The sequence below is a fragment of the Macrobrachium rosenbergii genome, chromosome 41 (genome assembly GCF_040412425.1).
Source record: "Macrobrachium rosenbergii isolate ZJJX-2024 chromosome 41, ASM4041242v1, whole genome shotgun sequence".
In the NCBI taxonomy this organism is placed as follows: Eukaryota; Metazoa; Arthropoda; class Malacostraca; order Decapoda; family Palaemonidae; genus Macrobrachium; species Macrobrachium rosenbergii.
Window position 1 is genome coordinate 19,202,881 of NC_089781.1, and position 22,500 is coordinate 19,225,380.

At 34.6% G+C, this 22,500-nt stretch overlaps 2 protein-coding genes across 2 annotated transcripts in view; both read left to right on the forward strand.

The window, feature by feature from the left end:
- Positions 1–22,500, forward strand: part of rk (rickets) — a 725,726-nt gene that overhangs the window by 203,158 nt on the left and 500,068 nt on the right.
- The window catches only part of LOC136827047 (mediator of RNA polymerase II transcription subunit 1-like), a 23,043-nt gene continuing 8,766 nt past the window's right edge, over positions 8,224–22,500 (forward strand). Inside the window, exon 1 of the mRNA XM_067084796.1 lies at positions 8,224–8,261. Within this exon, the coding sequence (XP_066940897.1) occupies positions 8,224–8,261 (38 nt within the window). The remainder of the gene's footprint in view (positions 8,262–22,500) is intronic.

Sequence of the window (22,500 nt, forward strand, 5' to 3'; positions counted from 1 at the left end):
ATATATATATATATATATATATATATATATATATATATATATATATATATATATATATATATATATATATATATATATATATATATATATATATATATATATATATATATATATATATATATATATATTCGTGTGTATTCCACCGTATTTCACTGCTTTAATCTTCTCCGCTGACACAAAATGGGGATAATTTATTACTTCCGCGTGTTCATCTTCGCTAACGTATTTGTCCATTTGACAGACCTAAAGAAGTACTATTAATAATGCCACTGAAATGAATAGAGCGGAATATTTAAATGTAAATTAAAATATAAACATAAATTCCTTTGGCTTCCCTAGAAATCATGTGGCGCTTAAATGAAGAATGTTATGGCGTAAGTCTTTTATAATTTGGATTCATTGCCTTGCATTATGTATTTACCTCTCCTCCCTCCCTCTCCTCAGCCACTTCAAACACCCCCCAACACCTCCAACATCCCCAACACCCCAACACCCCACGTCCACCCAACCCTCAACACGGCCAACTGAATTGAATTGAATTGAATATAGAATTTAGGCCAAAGGCCAAGCACTGGGACCTTTGAGGTTATTCAGCGCTGAAACGGAAATTGACAGTGAAAGGTTTGAAAGGTGTAACAGGAGGAAAACCTCGCAGTTGCACTATGAATCAATTGTTAGAAGAGGACCTAAAGTAAGATGGAAGAAGGAAAATATGAAAGGAGGTACAGTAAAAGGAACGAAAGGGGTTGCAGCTAGGGCCCGAAGGCATGGTGTAAAGAACCTTAAGTAAACGGACAACTGACTCCCGAGATCCCAACAGCTAACAGCCAGCTCTTCTTTCCCACCCGAGAGTGTTGGCGCTCCTGGGGCAAGGTTCCTCCTCAGTGGGTCCTGGGTTCCTCGAACGCCACCGGATCCGGGATTGTCCAGCCCAAGTTCTAGGGCTAAGGCCCTCAGACCTTGGTCCAGCCCTTACGGTCCTTCCCATGGCGAAAGTTTTGTCCGAGAGCTCGTGGAAATGGCTCCATAAAAGAATGATTTGCTTCGGCGACTTTTGACTGCCGATTTATATTCGCAAAGGTCAGGGCGAGGCAGAGAGAGAGAGAGAGAGAGAGAGAGAGAGAGAGAGAGAGAGAGAGAGAGAGAGAGATACTCGTAGCCGATCGAGAAGGGGAGTACGAACGAGCTAAGCGAACGTCTGCAGATGTTTTTTGCTGTTTCCTTTTCTGTTATAGCTCATTGATTATTGAGAGGAATTTCCGTTTTTAGTGCTGAAAGGAATGTTTTTATGTTTGTGTGAAAGTTGGAGAAGGTTTTATTTTGTTCATGTGAACGATTCATAGATTTTTTAAAATTTTATTTTACTTTTCATTATAAGGAGTCGGTCTGTAATTTATTTTTTATTTTTAGTTTTCTATCCCGGCACCACATATTGTTGAGTAATGTATGCCACACAAAAAAAGTAAAAAATGCGCCGAAGTTTCTTCGGCGCAATCGAATTTTCCCTACAGCGTATAATCAAGGCCAGCTAGAAAAGATCAATCTTTCGGTGGTCTCGGTATAATGCTGTATGAGCCGCGGCCCATGAAACTTTAACCACTGCCCGGTGGTGGCCTGTCCTATATCGTTGCCAGACACACGATCATGGCCAACTTTAACCTTAGATAAAATAAAAGCTACTGAACCTAGAGGGCTGCAATTTGGCATGTTTGATGATTGGAGGGTCAGTAGTTTTTAAGATCTGAGGGCTGACAGAAAAAGTGCGGACAGAAAAAGTGCGGACGGACAGACAAAGCCGGCACATGAGTTTTCTTTTACAGAAAACTAAGAATTACTTTAATTTCCGGTCGACGAGGCAGTTCAGGGAAACTTCTCTCGTCGCTAAGCTGTTGACGACTCTTGATTATTGCTTTCGTAAAAGAGAAAGTAAGGTAATAAAGAGAATCGTAAAAATTAATGAAAAAATTGATCGCAAAACGTATTGCGCGTTTTATTGTTTCATTAACTTTGCTCTTAAATGATTTTTAAGCCTATTTTTGAATTTGAATTTCCTGAAGAAATCCAAAAGTGTCTTTAGAGGCCGCTAAGAAATGCGCAAACTCAAACTGACAAAAGTTTACTCGGCTCGAAACAGACATATTTTGATCCAGAAAAACCAGCATCCAAAGGACTGGAGAAAAATTCCTTGGCGTTTGTTTTTTCCCAGAACCAGATTTGATTCTCATGCAAAACTGGCTCTCTTGGGGGGAAAGGACGAAAAACAACAGAAGCAGAAATGCAAACGGAGTCCTTCGAAGGACAACAAAGTCCTGTAGGATAAAAGGAAAAGCAGATCCTGCAACTTGGAAACAAGACGACACTAGAGGGAGCTATCAGCGCCAATAGCCTTTGTTGTTGTCGGGGGAGAAACTTTACGGAGAGAGAGAGAGAGAGAGAGAGAGAGAGAGAGAGAGAGAGAGAGAGAGAGAGAGAGAGAGAGAGAGAGAGAGGCTGCATTTCAGTGCCTCTCAAAGCAGCTTCTTAGGTTTTTTTTCTGGTTGAAGGAAAAAAGAAAAAAGAGAATTTGTCCTTCACATTCTCAAGCAATATGTTTGATTTTTCATGTGTTCAGTGTGTGTATATGTATGTATATTGTATGAAAATAACAAATATTATCAGATTGTTTGTTCGTGAGTGCACATTGTCATTCAAAATGTCTCTTCATTGCCGTAAAATAAGTAAACAATTTCCTTTAAGTTACAAAACTTGTTTTTTTTGTAATCCCGAATCTCATTACAAAGAAATATAATAATAAAGAATAAAGTAGAAATAATTTCCTTTAAGTTTCAGATTGGTTTGATTCTGTGATTTCGAATCTCGACATAAGAAAAATTAAATAATAAAGAATGAAGTAAAAATAATTCCCATTAAGTTAAAAATCTGTTTAATTCTGTAACATCGAATCTCGAATGATGAAGATATAGCGTGATAAAGAATAAAGTAAAAATAATTCCGTTTAAGATACAAAACTGTTTTTTTGTAATCTTGAATCTCAGTATTAAAAAATAGAGTGATAAAGAATAAAATAAAAATAATTACCATTAAATTACAAACTGTTTTTCGTCTCTAATAACGAATCTTAATATAAAAAATGAAATAATAAAGAATAAAGTAAAAATACTGTAATTATCTTTAAGTGACAAACTGGTTTTCTTCCGTAATAACAAATCTCAAGATAAAAAAATGAAATAATAAAGAATAAAGATAAAAAAATGAAATAATAAAGAATTAAGTAAAAATAATTTCCTTTCAGTTTCAAATTGGTTTGATTCTGTGATCTCGAATCTCGAATGATAAAGATGAAGAATAATAAAGAATAAAGTAAAAATGAAATATGAAATAGAACTCTCTTCATCCCCACGCTGTTTGTTTCCGCGGCGGCTTCTATGTGTCCAGGCTTATCCCTGGATCAGTGTCAATCGCGAAACACTAAAAAGTGTCGTATATTCGTTTTCATCAAACTTGGCAGGGTCGGTGGTGGAAAAGGGTAGGGGAGGTTAGGTAGGTTGGTGGGAGGGGGAGGAGGTAAGGGGTTAAGAAAGTGGGGGAGGGGGAGGCTATAGAAAAATGCCTTCTTGAATATGATTGATTATTCGGCTTTTCAACGGGATGATTCGTCTCCGAGAATTTGGACAGTTTGTTTGTGTAAGGGGCCGCGCTTCTCTCTCTCTCTCTCTCTCTCTCTCTCTCTCTCTCTCTCTCTCTCTCTCTCTCTCTTACTATTAAGGAAAAAACAAGGAGGAAGTTATTCTAGGAGAAAAGATTGGGGAAGAATTTGTCGACACATTTTCATCCTCCATCCTCCAAACCTCTCTCTCTCTCTCTCTCTCTCTCTCTCTCTCTCTCTCTCTCTCTCTCCTTATATGTTTGGATTTATTCCATCTTCGTTCTGCTTATATTTATCCGGATTAGTTACTGGTGTATTCCCTTCGGAAAACAATAATTTCTTGAATATTTCTTATTTTAGCTTTTATGTATAAACCGACATCCTAAATGTCGTTTCCTTTAGGATTTAAAAACAAAGATGGATATTAAACTTGGGTCAGACTTCAAATTAGTAAAATCTAATCAAGAACTGATTATTTATTAATTTATTTCTTTATTGATTAATTAATATATTTGTTTATTTATTTATTGACTTATTTATTTTTCAGCCGAAGGAACGAATAAAATTTGAAAAGTAAAATCACCAAATCACCTTGCGTCTAAGAAATGTTCATTTTTAAAACAGTGTATTTTAGCATAAGTCTGTAGCAGGCGATTAGGTCAGCTCTTTGGGCATAGTTTAACACTACTGCTGCTACTACTACTACTACTGCTATTATTAGTATTACTACCTTTGCAGTGGTTGCCTTGCTACTAGATATTTAAGATGCTGGGATAAACTTCACACACACACACACACACACACACACACACACACACACACACACACACACACACACACACACACACACACAGTACATTCAGGTACAATCGTCATCAAAACTATCGTCCCCGGACCGTCTTTTATTTCTGTTCCCGGATCTGGTGGCTAAACTTTTACCGCGAATTCGAGTCGTATTTTTTCATTGTCCAAAGATAAATACGGCTAAAGTTGGGACAAATTGGATAATAAGATGCGTGAGGAGTAATAGCTGGTATAAATCAGGGATAACTTTTTTTTTTCGGTAATTTTAACTGCGAGAAAAATGGCCTAAAATCAGAGAAGCTGCTAGAAGTTTGTTCTCTAAAATGTGCCTTCAGGAAGTATATCTGAAGTTTGGGGATAAACTTAGTCTTTTCTGAGTTTGACATATTTAGGTTTTTATAAGTTTTCTGCAAAAGAAAACTGTTGTGCCGGCTTTGTCCGTGTTTTTTCTGTCTGCACTTTTTTCTGTCCGCCGTCAGATCTTAAAAACTACTGAGGCTAGAGGGCTGCAAATTGGTATGTTGATCATCCACCTCCAATCATCAAATATACAAAATTGCAACCCTCTAGCCTCAGTAGTTTTTATTCTATTTAAGGTTAAAGTTAGCCGTAATCGTGCTTCTGGCAACCATATAGGATATGCCACCACCGGGCCGTGGTTAAAGTTTCATGGGCCACGGTTCATATAGCGTAATACCGAGATCACCAAAAGATAGATCTATTTTCGGTGGCCTTGGTTATACGAAGTACAGAAAACTTGTTTTTATTTTGTATTCAGTTCTCTGCTGAAAATAAAACCATGTAGTTTTTAAACTGCTGTGAACTAAAATTGCACAGTTTATTAGAAATAAATTACTTTTTCTTTTTTAATGACAGGTCTCTTCTTTCTGTATTTCCTATTACCTTCTGTTACTTCTTGCTAATGAACACCATATTCTTTGAAAGCTTGAATTTCAAATCATTGGGCTCTTTGGGCTTATTCCTTATGAAAAGGGTTCATCTTCTGAATAATAATAATAATAATAATAATAATAATAATAATAATAATAATAATAATAATAATAATAATAATAATAATTGCACATTTTTTCTTCCAACTTCGTACTAAAGATAAAAGTCTTTCCTCTTGCTTGAAAGCAATGAAAATTGAATAAGTACCTGCCAAGCTGCTTATATCTTCAACCAGGGTATGTATATATGTAAGTATGTACAGTATGTATGCATGTATGAATATATGTATATGCGGACTACCTGGTGCCACCTATACGTTGTTTAATTCAAAACCCTAAGAGCATTGGTATGCATGTGCTTGTTTATGCATGCATGCATGCAAGCGTGAGTACACGTGCATCCGTGTTGCCTAATGCCTCTTTACATGCATTGAAGTCCGGGGAACAAACAAATTCAAACAAATGAGAACAAAAATAAAAACAGACCGCGAGCAGGTGGTGGCGCTAGGGAAAATATCCTTGCATTTATGTCCCAAAGCAGGAGAAGAGAATTCACGGAGGGCCAAAAGTATCTGTCGATTGTTTGTGAATTTTACCGAGTTGATCTCGTTTTCAAGAATGCACCTGACGTTCGCGCATGCGCAAGGAAATATAGGTGTCTGCGGCCGTTTCTTTCCCCAGACTCTGCCAGGCTTCGGAGTTATTTTTCCTCTTCCGTTCTTCCTGGTATAAATAGTCTTCTTTCTTTTAAGAGACTTCATGTCTTATAACTCCCCCCCCCCCCGTCTCTTCAATTCCCATTCACTGTCCAAAGAAAGGAGAATGGATACGTTTAAGAAGTCACGACACCTGATGACTTAAAATCATTCATTCTCCTTTCTTTTCCTGTTTCGTGTTTTCTTCGACTCTGGGCTTTAAAGGGGCATTTGGTTGCCCCATCCATCGGCCTTTGAATTATCGCCTTGAAAGATGTAATAACGACCAAGGCTAACTCTTAAATGGTGACCATCTTGAAGTTGCATTCATGCATTATTAAGCACAGTGACGTGTCACAATATTATTTTCTTTAAGAATTTCTTTTGTTAAAGGAATGCGTCCATAAGTAAATGCAATCGATACTCCATTCAAAATGTATACTTAGATAGAGAGATAGGTAGATAAACAGATAGATAGACAAAGGTCACTGATACTCAACTGGTTATTGACTCAAAAATGAGGAAATGGACATTATTTTTTAACTCATTGTTCGGAAGTTCAAAGGAATTAAGGAAAAACAGCCAGAAGGTGATAACATCATAGAAGAAGAAGAAGAAGAAGAAGAAGAAGAAGAAGAAGAAGAAGAAGAAGGAAGGAGGAGGAGGAGGAGGAGGAGGAGGAGGAGGAGGAGGAGGAGGAGGAGGAGGAGGAGGAGGATAAGAAGAAAAAGATGACGAAGAAGAATGAAAAGAGGAAGGAAGAGGAGTAGGAGGAGGATAATAATAATAATAATAATAATAATAATAATAATAATAATAATAATAATAATAATAATAATAACAATAAGAAGAAGAAGAAGAAGAAGAAGAAGAAGAAGAAGAAGAAGAAAACAATCCAAACAGCCAACAGGTGCAAATGCAGGCCTCGAGTGAGAGAAGGAAATAAAGAAAAGAGAAAGTTAAAAAAAAAAAAAAACACTCGCCAGATAAAGAATGTCGCCCGGGATTGACTGGATTCATGTCTGGGGCCGAAGTGACAATAGCGGACGAGTTTTTTTTTTGTTTTTATTATATTTTTATCGTTGTTTTACTGTTTGTTTATGTTAGGGCCTTGGTGCTTAAGGAGACGAGAGGTAGTGATTTCGAGACAACACCACCCCACCTCACCGTCCCCCCCCCTTGTAATATCTTTATTGACTGGTTACATCGCTTTGTTTGTTTACTTTGTATTGTTTTCCTTGTTTTTGTACGTCTTTCCCTATATCCTGTTTTCGAAGACTTATTTTTAATGTTTGGTGAGATTTCTGTCTGGGGTTAACTTAGTAGATACACACCCTGTCTGCTTTCGACCATATTGTTTTTAAAAGTCTTGTTCAAGGCTTTTGCTAAACGTAGGAAAATACTGGCATTAAATATTTAGTTTTTATTTTTAACATTTCTTGGGTTTCGTGGGAGACTTTCTGTGGGATTAGATTGGGAGACTTGTTATGAAGTGACAAAGCTTTATTATTCTGAAAATTTGATAATTTTAATTTTGTATTCGTACCAGAGAATTTTTTTAATATCTCGGTTAAATTCATTCCCATTTTTAGTTTTCTGAAAAAGGAAACTATTGTGCCGGCTTTGTCTGTCCGTCCGCACTTTTTCTGTCCGCCCTCAGATCTTAAAAACTAACTGAGACTAGAGGGCTGCAAATTGGTATGTTGATCATCCACCCTCCAATCATCAAACATACCAAATTGCAGCCCTCTAGCCTCAGTAGTTTTTATTTTATTTAAAGTTAAAGTTAGCCTTAATCGTGCTTCTGGCAACGATGTAGGATAGGCCACCACCGGTCCGTGGTTAAAGTTTAATGGTCCGCGGCTCATACAGCATTATACCGAGACCACCGAAGGATAGATCTATTTTCGGTGGCATTGATTATACGCAAAGCGGCTGCACAGAAAACTTCGGCGCATGTTTTACTTGTTTTTTTTTTTTTTGTCTTGCTGCCCAACCTCTTATAACAGTTAACGTCTCTCCCAATTCCACCATTAGATCCCTGTACTTTATCTCTCTTATTTTGTGGATCTTTTGATCTGGCTGTCCAACCACTCCAACTCCCTCTTTTCACTGTTATAAGCGCCGAATGGCCGATAGTGCCCCCCCGGTGTTTGGCTTGATCCCGTAAGTTTCATAAATCAAATCATAATGATCACAACTGAATTGATTTTCGACTTGTCAAAGTCTCGACTTTCCCAAACAGTCGACTGGATTTTCGATAAACACTGACGGAAACTTCAGTGTTACCCTTCGCTTGTCCTGAAGTCGCTTTTGTTTATTTATTTATTTTTAATTATTTTTTTTAGGAAGGAGAATGGTATATTCTAGCCCTAAAGAAATTTTATTTTCCTATTATATATGTATATATATGTGTATATATATATATAGGAGCCTCGATGGCTCAGTCGGTTACAGCAGCAGCTTCGGACTTCGTAGAGGTCTGTGGCGTGGGTTCAAATCCGCAACCGACTGATCAGAGAGGCAGACACTTTGCTATCCGTGTAGACATCCCGGGATTATATATGTAATCAACGGATAGGTTTGCTTAAAAAGCAAATGGGTGTTACAGACTAAATACACACACAAAACAAAGCCACTACAACACCTTCTAAAAACATAACAAACATCTCACACGTCTCGAACTCTCGCCCTACCCGCGCAACAACTTCTCGCTGCTGGGAAGAAAGGGCGTTGGGTCGGGTATGATACATGAAACATACGCTACCGGGGTCTAAGCGATGTCAGGCAGGGCAGCCGATCGAGACTACAGGTCTACCCCAAAGCCAAATCAAAAAGTCCTTCAAAAGAAGGCATCGTGCTTACCCCATACAAAAATGGGAAAAAGCACGTTAAAAGAAGAAGAAGATATATATATATATATATATATATATATATATATATATATATATATATATATATATATATATATATATATATATATGTATATGTATATATATTGGCAGATTGGAATGGCAACTTTGAATTTTTATCTAAAGGTATAAAGCATTCCATATTCTTTCAACAGACAGAAGGAACCTCAGGTAACTGAACAATCTTAATAATATACAAATACAGATAAAACTGATAGTGTTTTCAGGCTGCCTGACTAAATGTTGATAAGTATAAGGCATAAAATTTATAGGTAACTGCACATACCTTACGTACAAACATTTCCCCCTTGTTTAGAAAGGATGGTTTACCAAGCAAATCGAACTGGTTCACTGTTTATCCTTCTTCTTGTGTATGTCACTATGTAAATAACTGACGTATATTACAGTATGGATTGGGTATATATGCTTAGGAACTCCACCTATAATTTAGGAGGCCATCTTGCCACTCTAGCTCCTCCAATGATCTTGAGATAATTGACCCATTCCGAGCAAGAGCATATTAACAGTCACTGATTCCGCCCAAACACTTTCGACTTTAGAGATCTTTTTCTAATATTGTATCTTAATCCCACTATTTCCCTTTAAATAATGGGATAAAATCGAGTTAAATTTTCTTAATGGAGTAGAGATAAACATGTTCTGGTTGGTGTTTACTTTCTCTTTTGGTGCCTGTCTTGAATATTAAGTGTCGAAGTGTAGAGTCTGTAGGGGTCGAATGATAATCTTAGGTGATGATCATGTTAATTGATGCTTATGATTTTACGATGATTTAAATGCGTTTAACGGCTCGTGGGTAACATTATGCTGATATATTAATCAGTTTTAAAGTGGAGATTATTGTCCGTAAAGATTATTCATGTGAGGCTGATCTTGTTCTGTTAAGGCACCGTAAATTTTCTTCTTTTTCTTATAACTGAAATAATTTGTTTTTGTGTTCTGGGAATATTGTATTAAATAATAAAGAAGTTCTGTTAAATGTCATATATCTTTGGATAATGTCAGTCATGTGACAGAGCCAGTGCTTTTAGTCTTTTAAACGTAATTTGTGACATTTTACATATTCATGCATATATAGATTTTGAATATCTGGTAAAAATGTAAATAAGATATTGAATTACAGTTATAAATATGCTTTTCTATTTTATCCAATACATAAGCATGTGTATTCAGTTCTTGAATCGTTGGTAAAAATATCCAAATATACACATTTTAAATCATTTTAATTCCAAAAATCTAATTAGACCTCTGTTATATTATGGAGTGCTTAAAATTTTTGGAATTCCAAAAATCTAATTAGACCTCTGTTATATTATGGAGTGCTTAAAATTTTTTGGAATTACAAAACTATAATTAGACTATATTATATTATGGAGTGCTTAAAATTTTCTTGGAATTCCAAAAATCTAATTAGACCTCTATTATATTATGGAGCGCTAAAAAGTTTTTTGAATTCCAAAAATCTAATTAGACCTCTATTATATTATGAAGTGCTTAAAATTTTTTGAATTCCAAAAATCTAATTAGCCCTCTATTGTATTATGGACTGCTTAAAATTTTTTGCTATTTCAAAAATCTAATTAGACTTCTATTATATAATGGAGTGCTTAAATTTTTTTGAATTCCAAAAATCTAATTAGACTTCTGTTATATAATGGAGTGCTTAAAATTTTTTGGAATGTCAAAATCTAATTAGGTTTCTATTATATTATGGAGTGCTTAAAATTTTTTGGAATTTCAAAAATCTAATTAGACTTCTATTATATTATGGCGTGCTTAAAATTTTTTGGAATTTCAAAAATCTAATTAGACTTCTATTATATTATGGAGTGCTTAAAATTTTTTGGAATTTCAAAAATCTAATTAGACTTCTATTATATTATGAAGAGCTTAAAATTTTTTGGAATTTCAAAAATCTAATTGGACTTCTATTATATTATGGAGTGCTTAAAATTTTTTGGAATTTCAAAATCTAATTAGACTTCTATTATATTATGGAGTTCTTAAAATTTTTGGGAATTTCAAAAATCTAATTAGACTTTTGTTATATTATGAAGTGCTTAAAATTTTTTGGAATTTAAAAAATCTAATTAGACTTCTATTATATTATGGAGTGCTTAAAATTTTTTGGAATTTCAAAAATCTAATTAGACTTCTATTATATTATGAAGTGCGTGGATTTCTGAATACCCTCAAATTAAGTGTATAGACTAAGCAATAATTGCGCTAAAACGGATTAAAATGCGCTCATTTTGTATTTGATAATTACAGTGAAAGTTACAGGGTGGTTAAAAGACTGAATTTGTTAATTTTATGAAATGTCCTTTTTGTGAAAAATATGATTAAGGCGAACTGAAATGTGATTAAGAAGAAATCGAATTTTTTTTTTCACTAGTTGAACAAAATTGTTATGGAACGAAACCCGTGATATTATCTTAACGAAACTGAATGATTCCTTAAATCGAATATATTAATTTAAGATACTCCATAATACACATGGATTCATATGCTGAAAATAATTCAATGTTTTTAAAGTAAGTTAATTAGTCAAGCTACATGATTCCTTAACTCGAATATATTAATTCAAGATACTCCATAATGCACCTGGATTCGGTCTCTTCAATTTATATAAAGAAATACTTCAGTGCATCTTACCAAACTTGAATGATTCTTCAAATCAAATGTGTTAATTTAAGATACTCCATAATACACACGATTTCAATATCTTGAATTCATATCCTGAAAATAATTCAGTATTTTTAAAGTAAGTTGATTAGCCAAACCACATGATTCCTTAAATCGAATATATTAAATCAAGATACTCCACAATGCATATGGATTCGGTCTCTTCAGTTCATATCCAGAAAACAATTCAATGTCTTCAAAGTAAATTCATTCAAGATACGCCATAATATACCTGAATTCAGTACCTTCAATTCATATCAAGAAATACCTCAACGTTTTTAAAGTAAATTAAATCCCTTGCAAATCTGGGATTCAATCGCGCGACTGACCTCACCTTGTCCCACCAGTTGACATTTGAGCGCACCGAGGTAATTATCAAGATTAGCATCTTCAACCTGGACACCGCCCTTTGTTGCTCTATACTAATCCCCTTTCTCTCTTGGGGGGGACCAATTCCTCCTTTTTTTTTTATACGAGTTACCCCTTCATGCTCCATTTTCCCATTTTCTTGTCTGTTTATTAAATCTTCTGTTTTTGTGAGTTTTCTGTAAAAGAAAGCTCCTTTGCCGGCTTTGTTTGTCCGTCCGTACTTTTTTCTGTCCGCCCTCAGATCTTAAAAAGTACTGAGGCTACAGGGCTGCAAATTGGTATGTTGATCATCCACCCTCCGACCATCAAACATGCCAAATTGCAGCCCTCTAGCCTCAGTGGCTTTTATTGTATTCAAGGTTTAAAGCTACCCATAATCGTGCATCTGGCAACGATATAGGCCAGCCCACCACCGGCCCGTAGTTAAAGTTTCATGAGCCGCGGCTCATACAGCATTATACCGTGCCCACCGAAGGATAGATCTATTTTCGGTGGCCTCGATTGTACGCTGTACAGAAAACACGATTGCTCTAAAGACACTTCGACGCATTTTTCTATTTTCTCGTCTGTTTATTAAATCTTCAATTTTTTCATTCACTTTCTGTTGCACCTTTTAGTAAGATTACATTTGTATTAACTTACCTTTCGTGTAAAAATGATCCTCCTTTATTCTTTAATCGTGGTTTAGTTTGATCTTTGTTTATACTTTGGTATATAATCTTTTCTCATCCGGGGTTCTTGTGTCCCTTTCCCGTTTTCTTTTCGTATGATCTATTTCATTATCTTTCTTATTTACGCAATATTCTTTTCCACTTTCATTTCCTTCGCAGAATACTCTCATTTACCTAATCTTGTTTTGCTTTGATTTTTATCTCACAATTCTCTTCTCTTTTATTCTGGTAATATCCTTTCATCATATTTTACTTCAAACCATCTTTCATTTTTATTTTCCAATGTGCATTTTTTCCTGAAATACATTTCTTATGTTCGTTTTTATTCTGTTCTGTTCATTGAGAGCGTCAAGCCTGATTATATTATTTAATCAATAAAAAATACTTCGAAGTTTCTTCGGCGCAATCGAGTTTTCTGTACAGCCGCTACAGAAAATAGATCTATCTTTCGGTGGTCTCGGTATAATGCTATGAGCTGTGGCCCATGAAACTTTAACCGCTGCTCGGTGGTGGCCAGATGCACGATTATGGCTATATCGTTGCCAGATGCACTATTATGGCTAACTTTAACCTTAAATGAAATGAAAACTACTGAGACTAGAGGGCTGCAATTTGGTATGTTTGATTATTGGAGGGTGGATGATCAACATACCAATTTGCAGCCCTCTAGCCTCAGTAGTTCTTAAGATCTGAGGGCGGACAGAATAAAGCGCGGACGGACAAACAGAGCCGGTACAATAGTTTTCTTGTACAGAAAACTAAAAATTAAATTTGTGTCATGCTGACACAATGAGATCCTGATGAAAGGGAATTAACATTTTTTTTTTTATTTTTAGGACTGTGTTGATGTACTTGTTAGTGAATTAATTCTGTATAGAAATACTAATCTAGTTATTGTTGTTTCATGTTACATTGTGAACAGTCTTATTCCTATCAGCAAAGTTAGTCAAGGCTGGGTTTGGTCATTAATTGGAGTGGTGACCCACAAAAGGATGCCAGCATTGTCTTAGCTTAAACCTTACAACTATCTTTGGGTGAAGAGGTTAAGGGTAAGGCATGCAACCCCATTCATATATATCTATCTATCTATCTATCTATCTATATATATATATATATATATATATATATATATATATATATATATATATATATATATATATATATATATATATATATATATATATATATATATATATATATATAGAGAGAGTAGAGAGAGAGAGAGAGAGAGAGAGAGAGAGAGAGAGTCTTAATAGAGACACAACGTCAGGTAAGGTAAGGCATGCAACCCCATTCATATATACATATATTATATATATATATATATATTATATATAATATATATATATATATATATATATATATATATATATATATATATATATATATATATATATATATATATATATATATGTATATATATACATATATATACATATATATGTGTATATATATATATACACATATATATGTATATATATACATATATATATATATATATATATATATATATATATATATATATATATATATATATATATATATATATAAGTATATGTATATATGAATGGGGTTGCATGCCTTACCCTTACCTGACGTTGTGTCTCTATTAAGACTCTCTCTCTCTCTCTCTCTCTCTCTCTCTCTCTCTCTCTCTCTCTCGTGAGTGATCCTTTTTTTTTACGGGAGGATTTGAAATAGGTTAATTTAACAGCGTACAGGTAAAAGCTTTAGAGATATGACTAGCAGGTCATAATTAGTGTGACTGATTTCCATATCGGATGATAGTATTTAAAATGTACGATTTCGTATATAATCAGCTCTCGCACAGGTCAGAGATACGTATATGAAAGCCTCAAAAAATCATTTTTTAAAGAGCAACTAATATGTAAAACTCAATATTTTCATCCAGTGTAATTTTACCATTTTCTCTTAACAATATTCCACTGTACGTTGCTTCTTTTCAGTGATAAAAATACTTTCCCTTGCTTATCCGAAAGGAAGAACCTCAACCCCATTTAAGTGAATTTAAGGGTCACTAATTTGTGAATCTTAATTTTTTTCCTCGCATTTAATTGAACATTTTTTTCTGAAGGTTTATAAACCATACTTCATGATATCTCCCTCCTTTTACTAATAAGATATAATACTCTTTTCCCATCCTAAACCTAGAATCTCTACAGCTCCCTGTAAGAGAATTTAGGGGTAACTAATTTGTGAATCTTATTTTTTCCTTAATTGAACATTTGTTCTGCAGGTTTATAAACCATATTTCACTATATCTTCCTCCTTTTACTATTAAAATATACCATTCCTTTCCCATCCCAAACCAGAATCTCAACTCCATCTAAGAGAATTTAAGAGTAACTAATTTGTGAATCTTAATTTTTTTCTTAATTGAACATTTCTGAATGTTTACGAGCCATACTTCAATATATGAACCATACTCCACCATGTCTTCCGCCTTTTACTAATAATACATAGCATTCCTTTCCCCATCACGAAACCAGAATCTCATCTCCGTTTAAAAGAATTTAAATATGACTGATTTGCGAATCTTAATTTGTTCCTTAATTAAACATTTTTTCTGAAGGTTTATAAACCGTATTTCACTATATTTTCCTCATTTTACTGATAAAATCATAAGCTCAGCTCCGTCTAAGAGAATTTAAGAGTAACTAATTTGTAAATCTTAATTTTTTTCCTTAATTGAACATTTTTACTGAAGGTTTATGAGCCATACTTCACTATATGAACCATACTTCACTATGTCTTCCGCCTTTTACTGATAATACATAGCATTCCTTTCCGCATCCTAAAACCAGAATCTCGGCTCCGTTTAAGAGAATTTAATTCTGTAACCTACGAGTCCAGTTCAGTGGCTCATTCGTCATTGTCACTGTCCAAGAAACGCGTAGCTTGTGTTTGCTGAAGTGAGCGTAGCTTGTTTGCGCTATTGTAGACACTGCTTGAACCAGTCAGCTGCTACACACACAACTCTGATGAATTAATTTCAGAAGAGAAACTTCCGTTTTTTTTTTCCCCTCTGTCAGAAGGTTTTGGAAAACATCTGTGGATGTTAAACGTCGCTTTGGATAGCTTCTGTAAGTTATATTTTTTTTTCAGCGTTTGGGAGTTTTTATAAATATTTATATGATTTTAGTCGTGTTTTTTTATACATGGCTTCATCTAAAACAGCATCGTAATTTGTTTCAGCGTTTGGGAGTCTTTATAAATATTTATTTGTATGATTTTAGTCGTATTTTTTATGCATGGCTTCATCTAAAATAGTTATCATAATTTTTTTTCAGCTTTTGGGTGTTTTTATAAATATTTATTTATATGATTTTAGTCGTACTTTTTATGCATGGCTTCCTCTAAAATAGTTATCGTAATTTTTTTCAGCTTTTGGGTGTTTTTATAAATATTTATTTACATGATTTTAGTCGTATTTTTTTATACATGGCTTCATCTAAAATAGTTATCATAATTTTTTTTCAGCGTTTGGGTGTTTTTATAAATATTTATTTATATGATTTTAATCGTATTTTTATACATGGCTTCATCTAAAATAGTTCTAATTTTTTTCAGCGTTTGGGAATGTTTATAAATATTTATTTATATGATTTTAGTCTTATTTTTTATACATGGCTTCATCTAAAATAGTTATCATAACTTTTTTCAGCGTTTGGGAGTTTTTGTAAGGATTTATGCGTATAAATTTAGTCGTATTTTTTATACGTGGCTTCATCTAAAAATTCTGGAAATCATTTTCATATTTAACTTCGTTCCAATAATCGTTATCGATAAGCTCCTTAATTATTACAATTATTTCTTCATTGTTCAGTAAACTGTCTTTGATCATTCGTATTTTCTTTCATCAAACAATTTTGGAGGTTTTTTGTGAGTGTTAAATCATCATATCAAAAGCATTTCAGGAACCTTCGTAGGTGTGTATATTAACTGATAGAAATATTTTTAAAATCTCCAAAGCTGATTTTATTACTTAATCACTGTGGGGGCCGAACCCGAGCCGCTGATTCCATTTTGTCAAATCATACTGTTTATTGCGTTGTAAAAACCTTTGGCAAACCTCAACGTCTCATTCCACTGCTTTGTCAGATCATACAGTTTATTACTTTAATAAAGTCATAAGCAAACCTCAACATTTCATTCTGTTGCTTTGTCAAACCATACACTTTTATTGATTTGTCAAAGCGTTCGACAGCCCTCTACATCTCATTCTATTGCTTTGTCAGATCATTTTGCTTAAAATTATTCTCCCCAGATCATTCGGTTTATTTCTATATCAAAGCCTTTAGCAACCCTCGCCAGCTGATTGGCATTGCTTTGTCAAATCATTGGGTTTATTACTTTATTAGTATTATTGTCGTCAAACCATTCGGTTTTTTACTTCATCAAAGCGTTTTGCAACCCTCGACGGCTGACTGCATTGCTTTGTCAAATCATTTTGCTTATTACTTTATCAAAGCCTTTGGCAACCCGCGCCAGCTGATTGCATTACTTTGTGAAACCATTCTGCTTATTACTTTATCAAAGCCTTCGGCAACCCTTGCCAACTGATTGCATTGGTTTGTCAAATCATTGTGCTTATTACTGTATCAAAGCCTTCGGCAACCCTCGCCACCTGATTGCATTGCTTTGCCAAATCAAAACTACGCCTTTGTTTGCACAGCATCGCGTACAAAAGCATTTGATCTCTCCCGTTTGGCTGATCTATATCGACATGCCTTTAAACTCGCGGATAAATCCTCTTTGGGGAGTAAAATCCTCTTTGGGGAATAAAATCCTCCTTTGGGAATAAAATCCTCTCTTGGGAATAAAATCCTCTTTTGGGGTTTTCCGTTTTCACGTTCAGCCAAAATGCTCACCCGTGGAATCCCTTTTTTTTTTTTTTTTTTTTTTTTTAAAGCCTCAACTTCAACGCATTTTTTTTTTCTGGCGGGCCATTTGATTACTTTGCAGATTGGGCGACGCTTTCAAGCAACCTTGGTGTGTGAGTGTGTGTGTTTCTGCTTTCCAAATGGGGCTTGTGTTGGACGCGGGATTCTCTCTCTCTCTCTCTCTCTCTCTGTGAGGTGTTTAAAGCTTAGTACATCCTCAGTTCTTGATTATAAAATCTACTGTTTAGTTTTCTGTAACAGAAAACTACTGTATCGGCTTTGTCTGTCCGTCCGCACTTTTTTCTGTCCGCACTTTTTGCTGTCCGAACTTTTTTCCGTCCGCACTTTTTTCTCTCCGCCCTCAGATCTTAAAAACTACTGAGGTTAGAGGGTTGCAAATTGGTATGTTGATCATCCACCCTCCAGTCATCAAACATACCAAATTATACCTCTCTAGCCTCAGTAGTTTTGATTTTATTTAAGGTTAAAGTTAGCTATAATCGTGCGTCTGGCAACGATATAGGACTGGCCACCACCGTGCCGTGGTTAAAGTTTCATGGGTCGCGGCTCATACATCATTATACCGAGACGACCGAAAGATAGATCTATTTTCGGTGGCCTTGATTTTACGCTGTAGCGGCTGTACAGAAAACTCGATTGCGCATTTTTGGCTTGTTATCTGATAAAAATGGATTTCTGTTCATATTATGAAAATGTAATTTTCATTTTATAAAACTGATTTACTTGCCAAATCTATATATATATATATATATATATATATATATATATATATATATATATATATATATATATATATATATATATATATATATATATATATATATATATATATATATATATATTAGTGTCTGTAAAATATTCACATATGTCTATATGAAACTCGTCCGTAATAGCTTTAGTTTTTCTATTGATTTTGGAAAATCTCTTAATATTGAACTTCGTTTCAGTGAGTGGAGAGCATCAAATCAGTAAAAATTCAGGAGTGAAGGAGTGAAAGCGAAATAAATAAGAATGAGAATGAAAGGGCAGAACCATTTGCATCCTTATGATAATTTTTAGGCAATAATAGATAATAATATTAATTTATTATCATGCTTCTGTTTGCGAACTGTTATGATTAATTACTGATAATGATTCATAAGGTATTGTTCAGTTTTACTCAGTTTAGAAGGCAGTAATTTCCAAAGCTGCATTTATATTTATTCGAGTTCTTATCAGTGAACAACAAAGCTTCAAAATACTTTCCATATTTTCGTATTGTCATCAATCTTTCAACCGGGCTGTGAAATTCAATAATGACAATAATCTCCGTCAACGGGAATAAAATCTTTTGTAAAGCAGCGTTGTTTTTTTATATATTAACTTTGATATTTTTGCAGGTGAGGCCTTGTATGTTCCCCACGCCCTCTCTCTCTCTCCTCTCTCTCTCTCTCTCTCTCTCTCTCTCTCTCTCTCTCTCTCTCTCCAATAGTGAAAAAACCTTTGCAAAGCAACGTTGTTTATTAATATATATATATTAACTTCCATTGAGGGTGAGGACATGCATGTTTTTACCCCCACCAGCCTCTCTCTCTCTCTCTCTCTCTCTCTCTCTCTCTCTCTCTCTCTCTCTCTCTCTCATTTAGATTTCTTTATACTCTTCTGAATCTTAATCGGATTATCGTAATTGTTTTGTAGGGTTTAATTAATAAGAAGGGTGGTCGATTTATCTAAAAGACTTCCTGTGTTCTCTCTCTCTCTCTCTCTCTCTCTCTCTCTCTCTCTCTCTCTTCTCTCTTCTCTCTCTCGTTTAGATTTCTTTATACTTTTCTGAATCTTAATCGGATTATCGTAATTGTTTTGTAGGATTTTATTAATAAGAAGGGTGGTCGATTTATTTAAAAGGCTTCCTGTGTTCTCTCTCTCTCTCATTTAGATATTTTTATACTTTTCTGAATCTTAATCGGATTATCGTAACTGTTTTGTAGGATTTTATTAACAAGAAAGGGTGGTCAATTTATTTATAAGACTTCCTGTGTGTTTCTCTCTCTCTCTCTCTCTCTCTCTCTCTCTCTCTCTCTCTCTCTCGTGACAGATTAACCCATATCTTACAAATAGACAATGGTAATAAACAAACTAGAGTTTGGCGAACCAGTGCGAAGGGAACTCCCTGAACTCACCAACAGCTTCTCTGCGTGACAGAAACCAACAGAAGTCCCATTTTTGTTCTTTACTGTTTTTTTTTCTTGTTTGTTTGTTTGTTTGAGACGATAGTGGTGGCTCAGATGGTGCTGACATCAGTCACCGAAAAGGCCTCCTTCCTGCTTTTCAGTTTTCTGTAAGGGAAAACAACTGTGCCGGCTTTGTCTGTCCGTCCGCACTTCTTCTGTGCGCCCTCATATCTTAAAAGCTACTGAGGCTAGAGGGCTGCAAATTGGTACGTTGATCATCCAGCCTCCATTCATCAAACATACCAAATTTCAGCCCTCTAGCCTCAGTAGATTTTACTTTATTTTACGATTAAATTTAGCCATAATCATGCGTCTGGCAACGATATAGGCCAGGCCACCACGGTGCTGTGGTTAAAGATTCATGGGCCACGGCTCATACAGCATTATACCGAGACCACCGAAAGGTGGATCTGATTTTGGTGGCCTTGATTATATGCTGTACAGAAAACTCGATTGCGCCGAAGAAACTAAGGCGCATTTTTTGCTCGTTAGTTGTGGAAGAGGAAACGTAGAATTTCTTGTATGAGAATCTTATATATCAATGTGATTCTTATATCAGAGACGATGACGGTGTATTTATGAAAGTAATTTAAAAAAAACAAAGTAAACACTTCTTCGTTCATCACGATTATTTTTATCAGACGGAAAGTTATCTATCAGTTGATTTCTGGCTTTCAAGAAATCAGTTATTGATGTAAAACAAATATTCATTATTATGTTTTAAATATTCCTTGGTTTATCACGATTTTTCTCAGAAAGTTATCGGTTGAATTTTGGCTTTAAAGAAATCAGCTATGGATGTAAAACAAGTATTGATTATTATTTTTTTACATATCTCTTTGTTTATCATGATTATTTTCTCAGAAAGTAATCAGTTGATTTTTGGCTTTTGAAGAAATAGATTATTGTAAAACAAATATTCATTATTAGGCCTATGTCAGAAAAGATGAAAATAACTTGAAAGGTTTCTAATGAAAAGGAACAGTAATTATTTATTTGTTTGTCATTATGACTGTCATATCATTCAAAAGTTAAATTAGTGATTTATTAGGCTTTAAAAAGGTGTATTATGGTTATATTTCGAATTATTTAGAATCATATGAAACCGATATTAAGTATTCTTTTATTTAGTGATACGATCAAGACGCATATCAGGTATAGAACTTCACAAAAGTCTACTATTAGTTTCTGAATAGAAATGTTGGAACTTAACTAAAATATTGATATGATTGATGTTAAACACCATATTATTGGGAAGCTTGAATTTCGAGTCAATGACCTCTGTGAGATTGTTCCAAATGAATAGGGTTCATCTTCTAAATAATAATAATAATAATAATAATAATAATAATAATAATAATAATAATAATAATAATAATAATAATAATAATAATAATAATAATAATAATAATAATAATAATAATGTTATGATTTGTTTGTACTGGATAATAAAGGCATTAGAAGTAGCTAGTGTGTATTTTTTTAATGATATGTGTAGAGCACTTTGTTAATTCAGAGCATTGAAAATGACATTAAAAGATGATTTTATCAAGGCTATAATCGATTTAGAGACAATGTATGCAATGGTTTCCAAAGAGGAGTCTCAGTTATCAGGTGTCTCAAATAGACGAAACCGGTGAGGATCACACCTGTTTCAACTCCTTCTCTGCGATACTAATCACTTAAACATCAAGTGTTACTTTGAGTTACACGCACTTAAAAATAATTTTAAACTTCGAATGAAAGCAGATAATCATACAGTGATCACAGTAGGAGGATATGCCGTTAGTACACCTCATGCGGTGCACTGTAGGCATTACTTAAGGTTCTTTGCAGCGTTCCTTCGGCCCTAACTAGCTGTAACCCCTTTCATTCCTTTTACTATACTTCCATTCGTATCTTTCTTCCATATTACTGTTGTTCCTCATTGTGCGGGTGGGTTCCGGTCTCAGCTAGCACTCTGCTGGCCCCGCTTTCGAATCTTCGACCGGCCAATGAAGAATAAGAGGAATTTATTTCTGGTGACAGAAATTCATTTCTCGCTATAATGTGGTTCGGATTCCGCAATGAGCTGTAGATCCCGTTGCTAGGTAACCAATTGGTTCTTAGCCACGTAAAATAAATTTTATCCTTCGGGCCAGCCATAGGAGCGCTGTTAATCAGCTCAGTGGTCTGGTTAAACGAAGGTATACTTAACTTTTTACATATTGCTGTCCACCCTCTCCTGCGAGGTTTTCCTCCCTTTACGCCATTAAAATTTTTTTTTTTTACTCTCAATTTCTCTTTCAGCGCTGAATAACCTCATCATAGTTCCCAGCGCTGGGCCTTTGGCATAAATTTGATATTCCATTCCATTCCATCATATTATGCAAAAATTATCTTTGCATTTCGGTTCTCGACTGTTTTATTTCGAGACTGGCGCTGAGAAGCGGCGAACTTTCGTAAATGCAACAAAACAAGACAACTTCTCGTGCACCTGATAATTATATACGCGTATCATTCACGACAATAGATGTGACACTTCTTATCTGACGCCTTAATCTGATTCGGAGCCCAGATTCTTAAGACTTGGCAGGTGGGACTTCGTATTTTAATCTCTTGTCGCTAGCGTCTGT